At 47.2% G+C, this 22,554-nt stretch overlaps 1 protein-coding gene and 1 long non-coding RNA gene across 3 annotated transcripts in view; one reads left to right on the top strand and one right to left on the bottom strand.

Moving 5' to 3' along the window:
* The window catches only part of LOC117445003 (ADP-ribosylhydrolase ARH1-like), a 17,603-nt gene extending 2,201 nt beyond the window's left edge, over positions 1-15,402 (top strand). Inside the window, exon 6 of the mRNA XM_034080400.1 lies at positions 15,300-15,402. Within this exon, the coding sequence (XP_033936291.1) occupies positions 15,300-15,402 (103 nt within the window). The remainder of the gene's footprint in view (positions 1-15,299) is intronic.
* A 352-nt stretch (positions 15,403-15,754) lies between these two features.
* On the bottom strand, positions 15,755-16,841 carry LOC117445241 (uncharacterized). 2 transcript variants are annotated; one of them, XR_011643168.1, is made up of 3 exons: positions 16,761-16,841; positions 16,616-16,679; positions 15,755-16,527 (listed from the first exon to the last, which is right to left on the bottom strand). It is a non-coding gene; the product is annotated as an uncharacterized lncRNA (long non-coding RNA). The 2 variants fall into 2 exon arrangements; XR_004551956.2 differs by lacking the exon at positions 16,616-16,679 and having other exon boundaries at positions 15,755-16,242; positions 16,434-16,527; positions 16,761-16,814.
* Positions 16,842-22,554: the final 5,713 nt, after the last annotated feature.

The following is a 22,554-nucleotide window of genomic DNA, read 5'->3' as shown; positions in this document are numbered from 1 at the left end:
TGTATCATTGTCTTGTAATGTACTGTCGATTGTCATGTTTTATGTTATTTGTGGACCCCAGGAAGATTAGCTGTTGTTATGCACCAGCTAATGGGGATCCTAATAAACTAATAAACTAATTTGTTATTAGTTCAATATGTCAAACTGATTTCCCTAACTACAATCTTTAGTTACATGGTGAAACATTATGCTGCTTGTACTAATTAGACTTAGCATATAAGCCACACAGGTTTTAATAGGATGTATTCATTATCTTTACGTATGTTGCGGTCTTTTCAGCAGCGCCATCTCTAAAACGGCGATACAGTCACTACCCATCATTTAAATGTCACCGTGACATGGACAAAAATGTAACGTCAGCTTACCACATGGCACGAATCCAGACTCTCCTTTGAAAAACATTGGCCAGGAAACGATAGAACGAGCACGTTTCATGCGAAGACCTGTGGCTGCAACCCGGAGCAAAGCAACAAACCATTGCGTAGCTAACTAGTAGCGCTAGCTTTAGCTAATGTTAGCCAACGAAACGAACTGCCGAGTAAAATTGGAAAACACTGGTAATTAATTGTTCTATAATTTGTAAAACTACGGTGTTAAAAACGACAATTTCACAAATACAGATTCTAATGGTCAGATATAGATATACAGATACTAAAGCTACTACAGATACTAAAGATAAGCAGGTACTTGCTTTCAAGCAGAACACGGGGGAAAACAAACTTAGCGGGAGTGTTTACATGTTTGGCGTAATGACATACAACGGCCTCGACAATTTCTGTAGTCCTATTCAGCCACTCTGTAACAACCATCGTTTTTCAGACACGTAAACTCTTCAAAAATCACCAGTGGGGTCACTGCTGATGTATTTAATGTCGTAGAACAAACGTGATTTATCTCTTACATTTGTGTCAACCACAGACCTTATTTCGAGCTATTTTCCAAAACCCTATGGAGAAAATGCATTGCTTTTTTACGAAGGAACCGGACGTGCTAAAAATGCTAACTTACTTCCGGGTTTTAGGACGCGTCACTGAGGTTCTCTATAGCCAGCATGTGTAGTTCTGGGGACGGGTGGGGGAGGGGGGGACGGGGTGGACCCGTTCAAATCCAGTTTTGGACAGTCTGCCGTGGTTCCATCCCATTTCAAGTGCTGTTCAACGCTCGGCGTAACCCTCGGAGCACACTCTCCAATCACAGAGCTTGAGGACTATCACAGGGTTTGTCAAGCGAAGCGGAGAGAATACTTACTTCCCGGTGTAATATTCTCTAAAGCAAATGAGCTGCTCCGACCCTCGGTCCTGACGGACTCCAACTTGTGTTTATTAATCAAACAAATAAATAAACACAAGGATAATTATGTGTTATTGTTGAGTAAATGGAGAATTGCACAGGGGAAAATAACGTAGGCTATCTATGCCACAATTTTAGATGCAGATTTTGTTAAACTAATACGTTTGCGCTCTGGACCAAGGGGGGTAGCAATAAAGATATAACCATTAAACAGTTACACAACATAACAGAAATAATATCGATAGCAGCGTCCCTAGCAACAAGTAACAAGTAGTTAATAATAATAAAATACATTAAGAAAAAGGCATTTTAAACAGTCATTAAAAAGCAACACAATCTACCTGCATTTAACCAGTAGGTGGTTTGGGTTAAAAAGCTGTCAAGTTTACAGTGTTAACAAAAGAAAATATACTGCTGTTTCTGGTTTAGTTTACGACGGATATATTTAGTTATTGTTTTGATATTTGTAACACAAAAGCGATGGAAAAAACCCACAGAAACACAGAAAAGATGGTCTTAACATGATCCAGCGGTCTAGTAGTTAATCAAAAACAATAATATCAAAACAAAATATTACTACTAACTTTATTGTGAAATTCTAACTGAACGGTAAAAGAATAGTTTCCGGTCTATTCTGAGCCCGATCTCTGTAGATAAATAAAAAACTATGACAGATGTGTATCTTTAATGCAGCCGAACCATTTAATACAATGCATTCATGTGATGACTTTCAAAGAGTAAAGCAAGCACTGCTGAATAAAGTATGATTTTAATATTTGTTTCTCCGAATCGAAGGGGAAAAATACAAAAGCATTGCACACAATTTAAACCAATCAATGTTGTGTAATTAACAAGGATAATCTGGTGTTTTTTAGTCGATGAATAGTGCAGATATCACTGTAAAATCAATCGACAGTAAGGGGAATACTTACTTCCGGGTGTACAATTATCCGTTATCCAATGGGAATGGACGCTCACATTGCCTTTAAGGGCAGCCGACACAAACGAATGCTGTGGTTCCATGAGCGTCAAATCCAGCCGCAGATGGGAATACATAGCAATCAGTTGAAAGCTATTTGCGTCCCTTTATGAAGCTGAAGGAGCCTAGGAGCGTCACAACTGCACGCCACGGGACCCTGACCCAAACGTCGCTCCTGTACGATTATGGAGTGAGAGTGTGTTGCCACAACAGCTATACTACAAAACTGAAGTCTGAAGGTCTCTAAAAAAATAAGTGTATAATTTGGTGTTCGGGTCTGGGAAGACCCCGCAGAATTGTTTTGGGTGACTCAGGGTCAAATGTGGCCCAATCAAGATTCATCTTTGACTTTAGACACCACACCCCCACCCCCTTCATCCACTGTAACAATAATTTAAAACTTTTTTGTGGGAAATTGTATTCTAATAGTCTATTATAGTCAGATAACGTAATGATCCACTGTCTTCACTATCGGAAATATAATGAGTGAATTTAATCACATGTTTTACTTAAATATGTGGTGTAATGTTTGTTGGGTAAAAAAAGGAAAAAAAGGTGAAGTCACTCGCAGGTGAAGCATATACATTTTGCAAATTGACATACCTTGTTGGCAGCAGCGCTGCTACAAGCACTATCATCAGCAGCTTAGAACAAGTGCAAGATGATGAAGAGGATAATGAGGGAGCGAGTTCAGATATACAGCCAGCCTCCTGCGTTCATGAGGAGAGACAGAGTTGAGCTGGTGCAAGAACCAGCTCATACAAGTGCAGGGGAAGAGCAAGAGGTGGGTGAGAATTATCCCTTGAACTCAGTGGCGTTTTCTCCTGCCAGGCTTCCCCTGTTGTTTTGGATTGTAGTTATATTTGTAATAAATAAATAAAAACACTTCGTTCGTTTAGTTTCGGTAATTTTTCTGTGCTGTGTGTTGCTGCTGGCCCATCTCTCCCCCATTCTAAATGAGTATTTTACAAAGAGTGAAACAGTGCTCCTTTAGATGTTATGGTGAAACAGTAGATTGCACTCTCTGTTGCGAGAGGAGGCTAGCCGAAATTGGCTTCCCTTGGTGAAGAAAAATGGAGGGATTGACCAATCAGATGAGGCTCACGTCATGCCTCACAATCCAATCAAATCACATCAACTTCAGTTCGTACTGTAAGTCATCACCGCCCTTAGAAAGTAGCAAGCAACTGAAGCAAGTGCAATTATGGAGGGTGGAGATTTGGAGTATTTCATCAAAAACTATTTTACTAAACTTCCGCCACAGCAGCAACTAAAAATTAAATCTGATGACAGGCCAATGCCCAAACTGGAGTTGTGTACAGAGAGGAACAAATGAGCGAATCGGAAAACTATAGGTTACTTACGTAACCCCAGTATTCAGGGTAACATGAAGTGAGATGTCTCACTATGGGATGCGCCTCATCGCGGAGCAAACAGAAGCATCAATCTCATTACGCCAATCCTGATTGGCCAGTGATCTTGACGTCAGCGTCAGGGAAATCACCCCCTATAAGTAGCTTGCGCCACAACGCATGCGTCATTCAAAATAAGCACCTCTTCTCGCTTCACCATAGCAAGGAGGGCCGTCTGGTGAGACATCTCACTTCATGTTACTCTGAGGCCTAGTGTTGCGTAAGTAACCTATAGTTCTAATTCATAACACTCCGTTCGATGTCTCACTATGGGAAATTGTAGCTCCCGTATTGCCAGACGAGCTTATCTCGAAAATCACTGATCAACCAGAATTTAACAGGTAGAATCCCGACTCAACAAGGTGCCCAGCACTGCTCGGGCCACGCTTGGAGCGGAGACGTCTAGCCTGTAAAAGCGGACAAAAGTGAGCGGCGAGGACCGGCTCGCCGCTGCACAGATGTCTTGGATGGAAACACCCTTGAACAAAGCCCAGGATGTAGCCAGGCCCCGAGTCGAGTGAGCCCGCAGACCCGAAGGTGCTTGCAAATTCTGACTCGTATAGGCCAAAGCAATTATCTCCACAATCCAGTGGGAGAGCCGTTGCTTAGTAACAGGCTTTCCCTTGTGAGGGTTAGCCCAGGACATGAAGAGTTGGTCATTAAGACGAAGCTCCTTTGATCTGTCCATATATGTGTGTAAAGCCCGGACTGGACACAACAGATCCTGCTGCTGCTCCCCGGAGGAAACCAGCGGCGGGGGAAATGCCTCAATGTCAATTGGGGTACACGAACCAACCACCTTTGGTGTAAAGGCAGGGTTGGGCTTCAACAACACTCTCGTTTGCCCTGGGGCGAACTGAGTGCATGAAGGATGTACAGACAGTGCATGAATATCACTGACCCGCTTGGCGGATGCCAGGGCCAGTAACAGCACTGTCTTGAGTGACAGATGTGTCATGTCAGCTCCTTCCAGGGGTTCAAATGGGGTCATTCTGAGCGCATTTAAAACCACTGCCAAGTCCCATAAGGGCACCAGTGACCTGGAGACAGGGAGGAGCCTGCGAGCTCACTTCATAAAACGGCAGACCAACGGATGTTGGCTAGCCGTCTTACCCTCAAAGCCCACATGGCATGCAGCAATAGCAGCCAGGTACACCTTGATCGTGGAGAAAGCTCTGTGTTTATCGATCAAATCCTGTAGAAATGATAAAATCACACCGACAGGACATTGAAAAGAGATGTGCCCTTCTTGAAGGCACCACTCCTCAAACACCCTCCACTTACAGTCATAAAGAGACCTGGTGGAGGAAGCTCTCACACTCTGAATAGTGTTTATCACCTTCTGAGGGAGTCCCACTGTATTCAGATTGTACCACTCATGGGTCAGGCCCATAGTGCCCCGCACTCTGGGCGTGGATGAAGGATCGCCCCCCCGCCTGGGACAATCTGTCCCTGCGTGGTGAGGGCTGCCATGGCTGCCCGCACAACAGCTGATATATCTCTGCCAGCCCGTACTTTGCGGGCTAGGGCGGAACCATCAGGATAAGTATGTGGCGTTGCTCCTTCACTCTGGCCAGAGTTGGGGGTAACAGAGCCAGGGGTGGGAACACGTACAGAGGACCCGGAGGTCAATCGTGTACGAGTGCGTCCCCGCCTAACAGTGTGTTTAAATCGTGCATTAAAGAGAACAGCTGTCATTGAGCATTTTGTCTTTATGCGAACAGATTTAACGCGTCTCTGGCGGTTCATACACGATATCGTGTTGTCTGTCCTCACGAGGACATGGTGTCCTCTGAGAGAAGGCAGGAAGCGTTTTAGGGTGGGGACCACCGCTAAAAGCTCCGGGTGATTTACGTGCGCCCACTGGAGGTCTCTGCTCTGGAGACCTCTCACCGGGCGGCCTTCGTAAATACCCTATCAGCCAGTCTGACATGGGTCCGTGGTGACCACCTTCCGTGAAAGGACAGCACCCGTAGGCGCTTCCCGTACTAGAAAAGTTGGGTGTAGTGCCACTACGCATTACACAATAACCAATACTCTCCGCACGCCGTGGAGCGCGGGGTTTAGTTTTATTATGAGACCCATGTTGAGCGGGTGCTTTACGAGGACATTTGTCTGCGTAATCTGACTCTGCTCGACGGGCTTTATAGATAAAACCCTTCTTTCTCGGAGAGAGAGAACCTCTCTCTCCAGAATATGGGTTGACTCTCTCTGGGCTTGTGAAAACAGATAATGTGTAACTGTTTTGAGAAGCCCAGGCAGATGTCGTGAGTATCTCCTGCTGTATGCTCCTTAGAGCCAGCTGAGATGTCACGCTTACGGCTCCAGCCGGCACTGCACATGCGTGTGACGGTGGTGCCTTCACAGCCCCTGCCGGCACTGCGCATGCGCGTGACGGTGGTGCCTTCACAGCCCCAGCCGGCACTGCGCATGCGCGTGACGGTGGTGCCTTCACAGCCCCAGCCGGCACTGCGCATGCGCGTGACGGTGGTGCCTTCACAGCCCCAGCCGGCACTGCGCATGCGCGTGACGGTGGTGCCTTCACAGCCCCAGCCGGCACTGCGCATGCGCGTGACGGTGGTGCCTTTACAGCTCCAGCCGGCACTGCGCATGCGCTTGACGGTGGTGCCTTCACGACCCCAGTCGGCACTGCGCATGCGCGTGACGGTGGTGCCCTTAAAGCCTCAGCCGGCACTGCGCGTGCGCTTGGCGGTGGTGCCTTCACAGACCCGTCAGTAATCCGCCTTTTGAGAGATGCCGTAGCTGCTCTCTGAAGGGGAACAATTGACGGGCTGTTTATTGGCTTCATTGATTTTCTTTTCATTTTTTTTGAGCTGCTTCCTCGGCCTGAAGCCTGGATGCGTCAGCGGCAAATGTTTTATGACAGAGGAATCAATCAATGTGTGACATGTGTTTGTGCGGACTTGAGGATGGTGTTTAGGCATCTCTCGAGGTGGCGGGAACACATTCACGGAGGGGACAAGGAGGGGCTGTCACGCCGCTCGCTTCTTCTTCCTCGACTGCTGGCCGAAATTCTGGGTTGACTGAGCCTGAGCTGCAGCCGGAACCGGAGATTTTCTCGGCCAACTTGTCCTTGTCTCCAGCCTGGGCTGGGGACTTGGGGTGGGCTGCGACCTCTGCTTGTCCGGTGCTTTAAACCGAGCAGAGTTCGCTTGGGTGAAGGACTGCTGCTGCGAAGGCAGCGGCTGGACCCTTCGAGGGAGGCAGAGGTGGAGTGCCTCGTCCTCCTTCTTCTTCGTCTCACACCTCCTTTGCATGGAGGCGAGAGCGGAGCCGAAAATTGCCTTGGGAACGATGGGCATATCCAGCACATCTTCCTTTTCTCGGTCAGGGAGGTTGGTGTTGTTGAGCCATTTCGCTCTTTCCTGCACCACCATGATCCCCGTTACCTTGCCTGGACGGCGCAACGCTGGACACGGAGGCAAATGTCCGTGACCGCTGCCATCTCGTCCAGAGTGGCTACTCCCGGGCTACCCGACAGTTCCTCGCAGAGCTCCGCTTGGTAGGCGGTTAGCAGCGAGGACACGTCCAGGGCCCTGGCGGACAGCGCTGCAGCTTTATAGGACTCGGTGAGGTGAGGGGCCCACCTTCTACCAAAGGTGGGCCGCTACCAGCGGTTCCATGGGCGGTATGCGGAGCAGGCCGAGCCTCTCCATTCCATCGCAGTCCAGGGAGGAGGCACCCTGGATTGGGACCTTGTTGCTGAAGGGCCGGTCTCTCCACCAGACCGACACTTCATCCAACATTTCTGGGAAGACCGGAAGGAGTTGCCTCCTTTTGCCCGCTGTTTGGGGAAGATGTTTCCCCTCGTAGCGGGACCTGGAGGTCTCCTTGGCCATTTCAGGCCACGGGACGTTGAGTCTGACCACAGCGCGTTTGCACACGGCCTGCAGGTCCATGCTCAGACCGGGCGAAGCTGGTGTGCTGTCGCCCGTGAGAGTAGCCCTCGCTCCAGGCCGATGACATGAAGGTGTCCTCTTCTTGTTCATCTGACTCGGACAGGAGGAACGCCAGGGTGTCCTCCTCTTCGTCCTCCTCATAGTCCAGCTCGAGGACATCCTCCGCGGGTGAGACCATGGTGAGGTCTAACCGGGAGCCCCAGCTTGGTAAAGCTGGGGCTTACAACAGGTGTGCTGCAAGCTTGAAAAAATCGGACCTACCTTACTTTCTCGTGTAGAGAAGGGCGAGGTAGATTTTAAATACTAACGGCGTTAGTACTACCGTCTTCCTGCGAAGCAGAAGGAGTAGCCGGCGAGCGCCCGTCAACCGAAATGGGTATTTGGGTTCAGTCTGTGGACAGTGAAGCTTGCCCGGCTACTGTAGAGATGTGCTCTGAAGCGAGAAGAGGTGTTTGAATGAAGCATGCGTTGTGGCGCAAGCTACTTATAGGGGGTGATTTCCCTGACGCTGACGTCAAGATCACCAGCCAATCAGGATTGGCGTAATGAGATTGATGCTTCTGTTTGCTCCGCGATGAGGCGCATCCCATAGTGAGACATCGAACGGAGTGTTATGAATGAGAACTTTAAATAAGAAACAGCTGATTTCTAACATTTTACATTTCATGTGGCCGGACTGGGTCAGTTTCCAGGGCTGAATTTTAGTCCCAGTCCGCCCCTAGTGAAAACTACCCTTGAATGATGGTAAGGTAGACTAAAAGATTTAGGAATCCAAAGTACAACATATAATAAGTACCCTGTATCAAGATTGACACAAAACAAGTGACATTTGACCTTTTTAGAGAGGTTTAGCCAAAAAAACTCCACCTCTGAGGTGATTTGGGTGGAAATGGGGGTTTTACCATTTCTCTGGAACCCATTGGTCGATTTTGGTGATTGACATCTCTTTCTGACCGTTAGAGCCAATAGAATCGAAGGGAAATCTCCCCACTCACACACATGGTAAAACAAAAAGGTGTGGGCTTCGCGCACCCAGTTGTGCATGAGAGTGAAGCTGTCTCTAGCTCTGACATCTGGAAACCGAAAAGCAGGTTTATTGCTCATGGATTATCAGAAATCATTTCAAAGGGACACAGACACATTGGATTAACATATGGATTAACTTCAGCAGCGTTTTTATCGTTTTAATGCCATTGAAGACCACGTTTGACCAGACAAAGACACAGGTGAGCCATGTTAGCACTTTTAGCTACCTAGCGCCACATGTTTTGATGTCTTTTTTTGTTTATAAAGAGTGATAATGAGGGTACTCTTCGATTCTGTGTCACCTCACGATGTGAAACGATGTGTTGGATGTGCAGCAAAGATAAATAATAAGGTTTTGTGAGTGAATTTCGGTGCAGTCATCTGTTAGCATTTTTCGCTCGTTGCTAATTCAGAGGCTCAGCGTTAGCATTGTGGGTTTTATTTTGAAAAAAATAAAATAATGATCAGTTAGATGAGTTTCTTCCCGTTACATGGATATAAAACATTCATAGTTTATTAAATGGACATGCCCTCAGACACTGTTTCCTGCAAGATGTTGCGGCCGTGCCCCAGTTGGCCTACCGGGGTCTCTCGGGCTTAACAGGTTAAACTGGTGCCTTTGTGGCCTTTTGCTTTGATTGTGGATGTCTTGTTGCGAACTTTATTGAGCACTCTCCATAAACAACTTTGTTAAGGTTCGGCAAAAGGTAGGACCCAAATGCAGATTAAAAGGGAAGCGAGTTTTAAAAATAAAGCGAGCTTTAATAAAAAAAAGCTCATGAACATAGATAACATGGCATGAAACACATAGGTAATACGAGGAAGATACAATACCAAAAAACGATCGTGCCCAACATGGAGGGAGACAGGAAAAACAATGAACCGACAAGGCACACAGGGGAAGACAAGACAAAATACAGAGAGGGTTCATCACAGGACAATAAACAGCTTGGTAAGGGAGGCAGAAACACAAGGGCAACATGTGAACACAATGAGACAATCAGACACAGGAGGAAAAACACAGGAAGGAAAACAAGAGACAGGGAGAACAGAACAGCAAAACAAAACCCATTACCAGACAGACAAAACTAAAACCGTGACATAACACCAAGATCGTGACAAACTTCCAATTTACCAATTCCAACTGGTTATATGTTATTTTCCACGAGCCGGGACGTAACATAAATTGGGGCTCGTCCGGGATTCCTGAATTTAATTGATCAAAATCCAGGGTCTAGAAGTTGTTTTTTGATAGCTGTATGCAGTTCCTCTGATGATGGCACCTTTTGACTTGGAGTCCTTTTTAGCCTGTCCGTCTTTAGAGCAGCTAGATTGATGTCGCAAAGATGACCTATTTGATATCGCTAAACACTTTCATATCACAGTGTCAAAACAATTGTTAAAACGAGAGCTTAAGGCTCTTCTAGTTGATGAGTTGATGGAACAATGTATCCTGGTGTTGCCTGTTCAAGCAGAGCTAGCTGTGTCTGAAGTTGCCCTGACTGAAGGTAGGGGTAGCCAGAAACTCGAGGCAGAGTCTTGAGCGGCTCAGGCAGTGGGAGTGAATGGTGAGGATATTGGACGGCCCAAAACACTGTACACGATGCCTCGCTATGACCCATTGTCCTCGGTCAGTTCTAGCTCTAGGGACCTCAGCTGGAGGTGAAGGACAAGGAGCAGAACAGACAGGCACAGCTACGGTTCCAGCTTGAAGTCAGAAAGCTGGAGATTGAGGCAGATACAGTTGTGAGGCTGTGTCAGCTGGAACTTGAGGCTCAGTTGCATGCACCTCTCACTTCTGCCAAGGCTGCAGGTATGTTACCACCTCCAACTCATCCACCCATATTTGATATTGGTAAACATATATCGTTAGTTCCCATATTCCGTGAGACGGAAGAGGACGCCAATTTCGGGGCATTTCAGCGCATTGCTGCAGCGTTGCAGTGGCCGCTGCAGGCCTGGCCTCTTTTGTTGCAATGCAAGGTACATGGAAAAGCTCAAGAGGCTGTTGCTGCGCTGTCATTAGAGGACAGTTTAAACTATGACTCTGTTAAAGCTTCCATTATGAGAGCTTATGAATTGGTGCCTGAAGCCTACAGACAGAAATGTAGTAAAGCCCAGAATCAGAGTACAATTCTCTAAGGGAATTAATTACGATGGAGGAGTTCAAAAAGTGTTTGCCTGACCGCATTGTGGTGTATGTTAACGAACAACACGAAAATTCCCTCTCTGCAGCTGCTTTGTTAGCAGATGAGTATGTGTTGACTCACAAATCTGTATTTTGTCGTGTGTCTGCTGAAGAACCCCGTAGTGTGTCAGCTTCGCCATTCACATATCCCATGAAAGCAGTACATGTTAACAGAGAGGAGAGAGAGTGTTTTTACTGTCACAAACCCGGACATGTCATCGCCAACTGCTTAACATTGAAGCGCAAAGAACAATCGCAAAATCTGCCCAAAGGCATTGGCTTGATTACAGCCGAGTCAGTCACAATAACTAACCCTGATTCGGATGACAGTGAGATAGACCCATGTTTCAAGCCCTTTGTCTTTGACGGATTAATATCCTTAACTAGTGAGTCTGCCGATCAGAGGCCCGTGCGTATTTTGCGAGACACTGGAGGGTCCCAGTCTGTGATTGTTACCTCTGCGTTGCTGTTCTCCGACCAGTCAGCCTGTGGCTACGGTTCAATATTAAGTGGCATTGAGATGGGTTATATCCCTCGGCACGTACACAATATACATGTACAGTCAGAATGAATCACTGATTTTTTCCCAGTCGATGTGTGTCCACCATTACCAATTAAAGGTATATTATTTCTGATGGGAAATGATATTGCGGTTGGTAAAGTGACCTCAGCAAATTTGAAAGTGTTTCTTATTTGTGCAATCACATGCGCACAGGCACGCAAGGTGGACTCTGACGTATCACTAGTTGATACTGTGTTTATGCCAGTGCTTTCACAAGAAGCTGTGTAGGAGGAAAAGCCAGAGATTGTGGCTTTTCCCTCTCTGCGCGGCTCAGACAAGCCTCCCGACAGTCCGACTCTCCCGGTAACCCGAGAGCGTCTACCAGATCATATCTATCAGATAGTCGTCCTTGCTTTGTTGTTAGCTCTACAGAATTTTGAGGTTTTTGTTGGATCCAGCCCCGTGCCAGTTGTTGTGTTTACTTATCACAATCCCGTCGTATTCTGGTCTCGTAGGTACAATCACAATCAGCGTCTCATGCGATGGGCCCTGATCGTGCAAGACTACAACATAAACATCCGTCATAAAAAGGGCTCAGAGAATGTGTTGGCAGATGCTTTGCCTAGGTTTGAGTGACGTTCGTGTGTGTTATTAGGTAGGTTTGTTAGTGTGCAAACTATAGGTTTGTCTTAAGAGAGGTGGAGTTACGGCCGCCGCCTTCTGTAAGGGTATGCAGCTGTGTGTTGTATATGAGCTGTGCTGTTGCCCAGACGCCATTGGATGCCGGCTTCCTGTCCCTCCCCCGGCAGGCGGTCAGGACAAAAAGTGAGCAAATATTTGTTCCTGAAACTGTCAGAATCTCTTTACACAGAGGGTACACAAGTGTAAAAGACATGAAAAAGTGGATTTTGCAAAATAGGTGCATTTGACCTTTTTAGCAAAAAAAAAACACTTCTGGGGTCATTTGGGTGGATTTTCCATATCTCTGGCCCCCCTCGGTCGATTTTGATGATTGACACCACTTTTTAACCATTACAGTCGAGGGGAAGTTTCTAAAATCCATCTAAACATTACCCATTGGTGAATGAGTGATGCGTAGCCAGAATGCCCAAAACCGGAATCTGTCATACACTCTCGTAGCAGCTAATATGAAATCTCCGTTATTGACATAAATATGATGGATTATCAGCAATCATTTCAAATTGACACAGATACATTGGATTAACCTTCAGCAGCGTTTTTATAATTGTAATGCCATTGAACACAACTTTTGATCAGAAACAACAAAAGGTAAGACAAATCTCCCGTTTTTGCTCGGTAAAGCTACGTTGTGTGTTGTCTGGGTTTGCTTCCCCTGCCGCGAGTTTTGATCGCACAGTAATGGTAGTTATATTTCTACAATATGTGGAACCTCAGCTTGCTAACTGATATCTTGTTTGTACAGATCCGATAAGTAATAAAGTATTTCTACCGTGAGTTATGTGCTAAGTGCGTTAGCATCTTTTTGCTCAGGGTTAATTCAGAAGCTTGGTATTACCCTTGTGATTCGTTTAGCTACAAATTGTTAATATTGTCTGATAGCTGGATGAGATCCGCCCGGAAATGCTGAAGGCTCTGGGTGTTGAGGGACTGTCATGGTTGACACGTCTCATCAACGTTGCGTGGAAGTCGGAAACAGTACCGAAGGAGTGGCAGACCGGGGTGGTGGTTCCCCTTTTTAAAAAGGGGGATCAGAGGGTGTGTGCCAATTACAGAGGCATCACACTACTCAGCCTCCCCGGGAAAGTTTACTCCAAGGTACTCGAAAGGAGGGTCAGGCCGATTGTCGAACCTCAGATTGAGGAGGAACAATGCGGATTCCGTCCTGGTCGTGGAACGACGGATCAGCTTTTTACTCTCGCAAGGATCCTGGAGGGGGCCTGGGAGTACGCTTATCCGGTCTACATGTGTTTTGTAGACTTGGAGAAGGCGTATGACCGAGTTCCCAGGGAGTTACTGTGGGAGGTGCTGCGGGAGTATGGGGTGAGGGGGTCTCTACTCAGGGCCATCCAATCTCTGTACTCCCAAAGCGAGAGCTGTGTCCGGGTCCTCGGCAGTAAGTCGGACCCATTTCCGGTGAGGGTTGGCCTCCGCCAGGGCTGCGCTATGTCACCAATCCTGTTTGTAATATACATGGATGGGATTTCGAGGCGTAGTCGTGGGGGAGGGGGTCTGCAGTTCGGTGGACTAAGGATTGCACCACTGCTTTTTGCAGATGATGTGGTTCTGATGGCTTGTTTTTAAAGGCTTGTTTTTAAATGTGCCAAACCTCCATAAGGGTTTTATTTCATTCATGCCGCTTTATTATTCATGTGCCTGATAATTGAATTAGTTTCATTAATGCAGAATCAGGCCTTTTTCTCTAAGACATCCATCAAACTCATACAGAAGATGAGCAAGACAAATGGACAGGCTAACATCAACTATACACCTTCAATGAATATTTACACATGGCACCGTTAGATAAACAGTTGCCTAATTGCACTATTCCACAGCTCATAAAGACTCTCTGTATCCATTAACGTGAGGTAATTAGTCGTAATTTGCATCATTAAAGACAAAACAATGCATATCATGTTTATGAATACTCAATCAGAGGGTAATTACTTTCTCTCGATCTGCAACTTCAGGCTGAAGATATGCAAAAAAATGTAAAAGATTGTGAGGAGGCTTTGTTGTTTGACTGAAGAACAACCTCCCCCTGCTCCCCCACAAACACACTTTAACAAGCTTTAACAAATCCTGAAATGTGGCTATTTAATTGCTGCTGGCCCATTTTTTCCTCCTTCTTTTTTTTGAGTGGAAAAAAAGGAAAGCGCACAACAAAGTCGATGCTTTGGCCTTGTGTTGTAGCCCGAAAGAGGTCGTCTGCAGAAAGGCATTCTTATTTGTTGGCGATAGAAAGTGAAGATCATTAGCTGCTGAGAAGACATAATGAGGGGAGTATTATAAGACTGGAGAGAGATATTCTATTGTGTGCATGTTAACTTTTCAGTGAGGGAATGTTTTCAGTAACAATGTGTGTGCACTCGTTTTGCCTTTGACAGCTATGCATGCATGACTAGCTGTTACGAACTCAGACACTTAGGATGGAGGACCCAATTGCACGACCCGGGAGACAGAGGTAAAGTATTTGTAAGATACTTTATTTTCCAATACAGCAGTGAACAACAAAAAGGGTAACTATCAATCTCTAGCCGAGATGACAAAAATGAAAGCGCTCACGTAGTGAGGAATGAAACTTTTCACGAGCACAAGAAACATTGACCATAGCATAAGACAATACGAACTGACAAAGATCACTGGGAGACAGGGGAATTGAAGCACAGGGTGACAAGACACAGGTGGGACCAATCAGGGGTGGGGCTGACACTGATGAGCACAGAAGACACAGGATGGATGACAGGTGCAAACAATCAAGAAGCCTGGAATGAGAGAAAGCACACAAACAACATCAACCTCTCTAGCATTTATGTCGGTGCACAACAGTACCCCCCCCCCCTCTAGGGCCAACTCCTGATGGCCCAGGCTGATTGTAAAAGTCGTGGATAAGAGTCTTGTCTACGATAAATGAAGCAGCTACCCAGCTTCTAGCCTCAGGACCATAACCCTTCCAGTCTACCAGGAATTGCTTCCCCCTCCCCCTATTACGGACCTCCAGTAGCTTACGGACCTTATAAACCTCACCCCCTTCAAAGAACTGGGGCGGTGGAGGGGGCTTGGAGGCGGGAACAAGTGTGCTCTCACACACACCGGCTTGATTTTGCTGACGTGAAACGTTGGATGCACTCTCATAGTCCTGGGGAGTTGCAGGCGCACAGACACCGGGTTGATGACTCTGGACACCGGAAAAGGACCCACAAATCTCGGAGCCAGTTTCTTTGAGGCGACATTGAGTGGTAAGTCCTTAGTGGAAAGCCAAACCTTTTGGCCTGGACTGTAGGAGGGAGCGACCCTGCGATGGACGTCTGCAACAGCCTTCATCCGAGCTGAACTTCGGAGAAAAGACTGGCGAGCACCAGCCCAAACTCTGTGACAACGTCTGATCATGGCATGAGCCGATGGAACCATCACCTCTTCCTCGTTGTTAGGGAAAAGCAGAGGCTGGAAACCATTGACACAATGGAATGGAGAGAGACCTGTGGCTGCCGTAGGAAGAGTATTGTGGGCAAACTCGACCCATGTGAGGTGGTCCCTCCAGGTGGTCTGGTTCCGGGAGACGAGACAACGTATAGCGTAGTCTCTAGTTCTTGGTTCAGACGCTCCGACTGTCCATTTGACTGAGGGTGATATCCTGATGACAAGCTGACGGTGGCACCTATGAGTCGACAAAACTACTTCCAGAAAACGGAAATTAATTGTGGACCCCTGTTGGAAACAATGTGTGGTAACCGTGACTGAGGTTGCCACATGTAAAGCTAGTCACTGACAACGCCACCTCCTGCTAAGGGGCAGGAGGAACCCGTAGACCCTAAGTCGTGGATCGATTTTAAAGCTTCCCTTAATCGGTTCAATTATGACGGAGGCATGAATTCCAAAAACATAATACAGCTTTATTTAACAAGTGTTTGGAAACTATTTAAAATATCAATTCATGTAAAGTATAAAAATGGCAAATATAATTCAATACATATATAAGTTACCCTCCTCCGCTGGGCAGGCCCGGTCCGCTGGGTTGCAGTGCCTGCTAATCGTGAGGGACAAAAACAAGAAAAGCCACACACCAAAACAACATATGCATGCAATATTTAAACAACAAACTCTATGAAATAATAACAGTGAGATATTTAGCATATAGAAAAGAAAGTGTCACACCGTGCAGTCCCTACACTGAAGGCAGGCAGCGTTCCACCCGGGCCCAGGCCTACGCCGCAGAGGAGCGCAACCTACGACACAAATAATAAAATGATTATACTGCCATACACCTACACATGAAAGAAAATACACAAGAAAATACACAAGAAACACTATAGGACAGTGGCTGGCCTGGTCCTTTTGAAAAGGAAACATAACATGTTAGTTGCCAGCCTCATTCACCAACTCAATATAAAATGAAAGAGTTAAAAACAAGGCATACTTCCAAGAGAGTATATTTCCAACTCAGCTTAATCCTGCCGGGGAAATGGTCGCTTAATATCCCGGGTAGCTGGGCCGGTTGTGTACATTAAGCTCTGTAAAACACATAAATAAGTTGCTTAAAACACAATTAAAAACGTCGGTTTAAAAACGCCATTTAAAAGCAAATGACTCATAACAGACCCGGTCTTGTGCCTGTCGGGAGAGTTTCCCTCCGTCAATAGTAAACTCTCGTCTTGCACTCGCCCTAATAAAACCAAACTAAATGAGCCACTTGCATAAGTTAATTTAAAAGACCATAAAACCACCTTAAAACTGTTATTCCTACCTTTGTGAGAAGACCAGTGACAGGCAGCCAAGAGAGACTTTTTTTGAACTGACGGCAAACTTTTTATGGCTTCCTGTTTACCTGGTCACCGGTCATGTGACCGCATCAGGTGACAATGACGTCAGATTCCCACATTCACCCCATCAAAAAGTGTCGTCGCCCCGACGACAAGTTACTCACAACCAGGGTCTAAACAAGTGGGCATTAACCATTTCAGGCACCCAGGGAGCAGCCGCCCTCACCACACCCATTGCGTTGTTGCTAGTCACTGTGGACCTTGGAAGGTTATGTGGGTTTAGGTTTCTTCCAGCAGTAGACCGGGTTGTTCTTCTGGGAGCTGACGCCTCCCTTTGGGATGGTAGTGCCTCCTGCCTACCAGGGAGCATGATTGAATCGCCATTGACTGCACCTGGGGTGCTGGATGTTCTGTTGGGGAAGGGCTGTGGGACATCCTGTGGAGTTGAATCAGGGTTTTGAGGGGGTCTTCTTTTACTTCTCCAACCCAGGATCTCTTCATCTTCGCTACTGCCGGAGTCACTGGCAGGGATGTCTTGGTTGCTGGACGACAGACATGGGTTAGGGGTCATTGGTGCAGATGGTAGAATTTCAAGATGTGCTGCCCTCATCTCGGCCCTATGCACCCGCCGAACATCAGCAGTGCCATCAGCTCTGGTAATGGTGTACGGCCCACCAGACTCAGTGGGCACTCTAACCACCAGATAAAGAACTGGTGACCAGACATCCTGGATCTTGCGACGACCTTTACATTGATGATCCTTCAAGTAGACCAGCTGTCCTTCTGTAAAACCTGCATCGCGTGCCTGCTGGTTGTGATGTTGCTGTCGGTAGTCTGCTGCCTGTTGTAGGTTCTTTCGTGCCAAGTCTCTTGCTACTTGTAGCCGTTCCCGATGCTGCTGGACCCACTCATCCCAGGAGCTGGTTGTGTCTTCTGTGGTACCTTCTCCCAAGAGAAAATCTGCAGGGACCTATATATATTAAGCTATAAGGGGTATTCCCAGTCGAGCGATGTGCCGAGGTGTTGTATGCCCACACTAGCTGGGAGATGTACTTTGGCCATACACGCTTCTTCTCCGGGGGAAGAGATCGAAGCAGGTCGTGAAGTGTCCGGTTGAATCTCTCACATTGGCCATTTCCCTGTGGATGGTATGGCGTAGTCCTGGACTTCTCAATCCCATATAACTGGCAAACCTGCCGGATGAGGGCACTCTCAAAGTTTCTCCCCTGATCAGAGTGTATTCTCTTTGGTACCCCAAACCGGTTGAACCAGCTGTCGACTAGGACTTTCGCTACCGTGAGAGCAGTCTGGTCCTTAGTTGGCACCGCCTGCGTGTATTTCGAGAACACGTCGGTCATGACCAGCACATTCTCTTTACCGTCAGTTGCAGGCTCCAGCAAGGTGAAATCTATGGCCAGTATCTCCATTGGTTGGGTGGCCAACAGAGTACCCTGGTAGGTCTTCACCCCAGGCTGGACAGCTTTCGACAATACACAGCGTTGGCAACTCCGACAGTGGTTCTCTATATCAGCCCCCATACCAGGCCAGTAACATCGCTGCCTGGCCAGGTCAGTGGTCCGTCGCACCCCCTGGTGTCCATGTTTGTCGTGGAGGTTATTTAAAAGTTCTTCGTGAAGGCACATGGGCAGAAGCAGTTGTGCATAGACTTCCCCATGAGGGCTGTGACCTGCCTATACAGTACACCCTCTTTTTCCAGGATGCGATCCCATTGCTGGACAAGACGCTTGACATCCTTTGAGAGTAGTAACCTCTCTTCCTTATTTGGGGGTTTTCCTCTTTTCCAGAATGAAAGAAAGACTTCAATGGTGAGGTCAGCACCTTGCAGTGTAGCCAGATCGTCTGGTGATCTGCTTGGGAAGACTCCGATTTGCTGCTGTGCCACTACCACCGGTTTCTCGACGTCAGGCGAAATATTTGAGGAGGTGTTGGCATGTTGGTTCGGCTGCTCTTGAGGCACATCCTGGTCACTGTACTGGCGAGAGAGAGAGTCAGCATTTCCATTGTTTCTTCCAGGTTTGTAATGCACAGTGAAGTCAAAAGCGGCTAATTGAGCTGCCCATCTTTGCTCAGTGGCCCCCAGCTTAATGTTCTGAAAATGGCTTAGAGGATTGTTATCAGTGTACACTGTGCACTTACTGCCCAACAAATATTCCCTGAATTTCTCTGATATTGCCCACTTCAGTGCCAGGAACTCTAGTTTCATAGAGCTATAGTTCTCCATGTTGCGCTCTGAACCCCTCAGTGAACGACTTGCATAGGCCACTGGTCTTAATTTGCCCTGGTGGTCTTGTGACAGTACAGCTCCTAGTCCCTGATGACTAGCATCCACCTCAAGGACAAAAGGTTTTGTGAAGTCAGCAAAGGCTAAGATGGGTGTACTAGTAAACATCCTCTTCAATTCACTGAAACTGTGATTGCATTCCTCCGTCCACATGGTAGGCAGTACAGCTGCTGGCCTTTTTCTGCTTTCTTTGGCTACTTTGATGACATTTACCACCAGTTGATGTAGGGGCGCAGCCAATTGTGCAAACCCCTTTACAAAGCGACGGTAATAGCTGCAGAACCCAAGGAAAGATCTTACTTCAGTCACATCTCGGGTTACCCTCCAGTTCTCCACGGCAGAAATCTTATCTGGATCAGTTGCCACTCCTTCACTGGACACCCGGTGTCCAAGGTACTGCACCTCTTTCTGAAAGAAGTGGCATTTGCTCATTTTGGCCTTCAGGCCTTTCATTTGGAATCTTCTGAGGACCATCTCCAAACGCTGCAGATGCTGTTCTATGGAGGTAGAGAAAACAATGACATCATCCAGATAGAGAAGGACTGACTGAAGGCTCTGGTCACCAAATATTCTTTCCATAAGTCTCTGAAAAGTCCCAGGAGCATTACACAAGCCAAAAGGCATTCTCTCAAACTCAAACAGTCCAAAAGGCGTACAAAAGGCCGTCTTGGCTCTATCCTTCTCAGCGACAGGGACCTGATTGTAGCCGCTTGCCAGATCTAATGTGGAGAACCATTGAGCGCCAGCAAGAGCATCCAGAGTTTCCTCGATGCGGGGTAGTGGGTAGGCATCTTTCCGAGTTTTAGCATTGAGTTGCCGGTAATCCACACACATCCTAATCTCTCCAGTCTTCTTGCGCACCAACACAATGGGGGAAGCATAAGGACTGCTGCTCTCCCGGATGACTTTACTATCAAGCAGCTGCTTAATGTGATCCTTAACTGCCTGCCACTGCGTAGGGGGAATTCGTCTATATCTTTGACGGACAGGGACCTCATCAAGAAGTGGAATCTCATGTACAATCTCATCAGTACACCCTAGGTCTCCCTCATGTTTAGCGAACACTTGACTATACTTCCCTATCAGCTCCCTTGCCTGTATTTCTTCTGCGGGTGAAAGCCCTGGCCAACGCAAGGCTGAAATAGTTTCAGAAATGGTAACTGGGGCCTCTGCAACAACCTGTGCGCTGACTACCGTCACGACTTCCTCCACTTCACCCTCCACATGTTCCTCCTCAAAACTCAGTTCTGACCCCTCAATCCCCTCAACAAAATGCAATGTACCCAACACCTGTTTAAAGTGGACTGCAGCTCCGGTGGCTCCCACATTAACCACCGGCACAAAAGCAACACCGTTTTTGACTGTCACTAGGGAAGGGGACAAAAGCAGGCCTGGAGCAAGATCTGAGCCCCCAGGCTCTAAAAGCATGGTGGTGGGCGGAGCGTATGGAATTTTTGGGCAGGTTACCTGCACAAACTTCACTGATCCAGCTGGTATAAACTCCCCAGTCCTGCTGAGGACACGAACACTACCCCCCGGAACTAGTGGGCAGGCCTTGAGTCTGTGACAGTAGCGGAGAGCTGGCCCCCAGCCTGTCTCTGCCTGGATGGCAGACAAAGAGGCAGACAAAGAGGAAAACAATGCGTCCCCTTGTTGGGCAAATAGCTCTCTGTAGCATTCTGTGATTACATTCATCCCCAAGAGCCCTGGCACATTGTGCTGCTGTACGGCAGAAGCAGTGTCTTTTAACACCAAGACCCCACGACTTGGAATCTTTTTACCCAACACCTGGATATCCAACTCAAGATATCCAACATAGGGAATCTCTAGGCCGTTGGCAGCCTTCAAAGCTAACCACCCGCATGTTTTAAGTTTAGGGGCATCCCAGTGTTGAAACACCTTTTTAAAGAGTGACTCTGTTATGGTTGTGACCATGGAACCTGTGTCCAGCAAACACTTTACCTTTACACCACCCATCTGTACCTCTACCACAGGACATTTACCTATGAGGGGTCTCAGGTTGTTTGCGAGGGGAGGGGCCCGCTTAGGATGACCATCATAAACAATGTGATCATTAGCAATTGATTCTTCTGCAAAACCCATACCTGACGATATTACAGCAGCTGGAGCCGGGCTGCATTCTGGCCGGTCACTGGGTACGCTGGATGCTTGTGGCCTCTGACCCTGGCAACACTGGCGGAGGACATGCCCAGGCTTCCGACAGCGGAGGCACATGGGTTGGCCATCTGCAGTAAACTGGTAGTTGGGCTTATTGACACGAGAAACAGATTGGTCAAGTACAGTTTCCATCTTAGACAGACCTTTTATAATGCTTTCAATTTGCAACTGCTGTTTCTTAAATAGTTCTTGCAAAGAAACCAGATCTGGCCCAGCCCCAACAGCATGGCAAGCTCCGCCTAAATGTACATCTGCCACACATTGATGTAGCCCAGCTCGAGCATGTCCTGCAGGCCTCTCACCCTCTTCAGCCCACCTGATTCCCTCCTGACGCAGTGATAAAAAATAAATTTCCGGACGTTGCCTTATGAGACTCTTTAACTCACGGCGCAAGGCCATATCCCGCACATACTCCACAAACTGGTCCCTAGCCAGAATATCTGGATCCATCAACCTATTTGGATATGCACGTTTGATAGTCTCAATCATTTCCCACAAAGAATGGGAGAATTCCTTTAAAGACTCTCCCTCTCTTTGTTTTCGATCAAAAAACTGTTTTTGCAGGCTTACAAAGGAGGAGGAGGAACCATACAGCTCTTTCAGAATGACTACAATTGTATCAGGATTTTCCCTCTCCACCAAAGTACGAAATCTGATTTCAGTTTTTGCTTCCCCCTCCAAATGATCATAAAGAAAGAGGGCCTTCTCTCTGGCAGTCATGTGCCTGTCTCTCAAACATGACTGCAACTGTTCTATCCAATCATATATGGACATGTCAAGCTTAGAGCTGGAGCCTGAAAAGTAGGGACATTTTCTCTCTCTTTGTATGTACACAAAACGCTCAACTTGGGGTGTAGACAAGTTGGGTGATGCTACATTAATGCTCGGAGGTAAGCCACCTGTATTTGCACTGGTAGTAGCTGCATCTGAACTGGCACCTCTTTCTTGGAGTAGATGCTCATTAGCCACACGCAGTCTCTGTACCTCTTCACGCAGAGCAAACAGTTCCCCCACCTCTTGATCAACACTCATGTTTGTAGGTTGGTTAATAACTTCACAAAAAATGAGAAACAAGTGCTTGAGATATATGCAATACAGTTAAACAGCAATGGGGTCACATTTGTTGTCAATGGCCTTTGATTTCCATTACAGGCTCATCCACGTCCAAGGGCCTTCGTCCCGTTGTCCAGCGCCAGCCACTGTCGCTATTTCAATAAACAAAACAAACCAAAAATACAGGAATTCATGCCTCTTTTAAGTATATCCTGCCGACAACGCCAAAATGTGGTAACCGTGAC

This window comes from Pseudochaenichthys georgianus, chromosome 4, assembly GCF_902827115.2.
Source record: "Pseudochaenichthys georgianus chromosome 4, fPseGeo1.2, whole genome shotgun sequence".
NCBI lineage: Eukaryota > Metazoa > Chordata > Actinopteri > Perciformes > Channichthyidae > Pseudochaenichthys > Pseudochaenichthys georgianus.
Note: the sequence above shows the minus strand (reverse complement) of the source record. Positions and strands in the feature narration are given on the sequence as shown.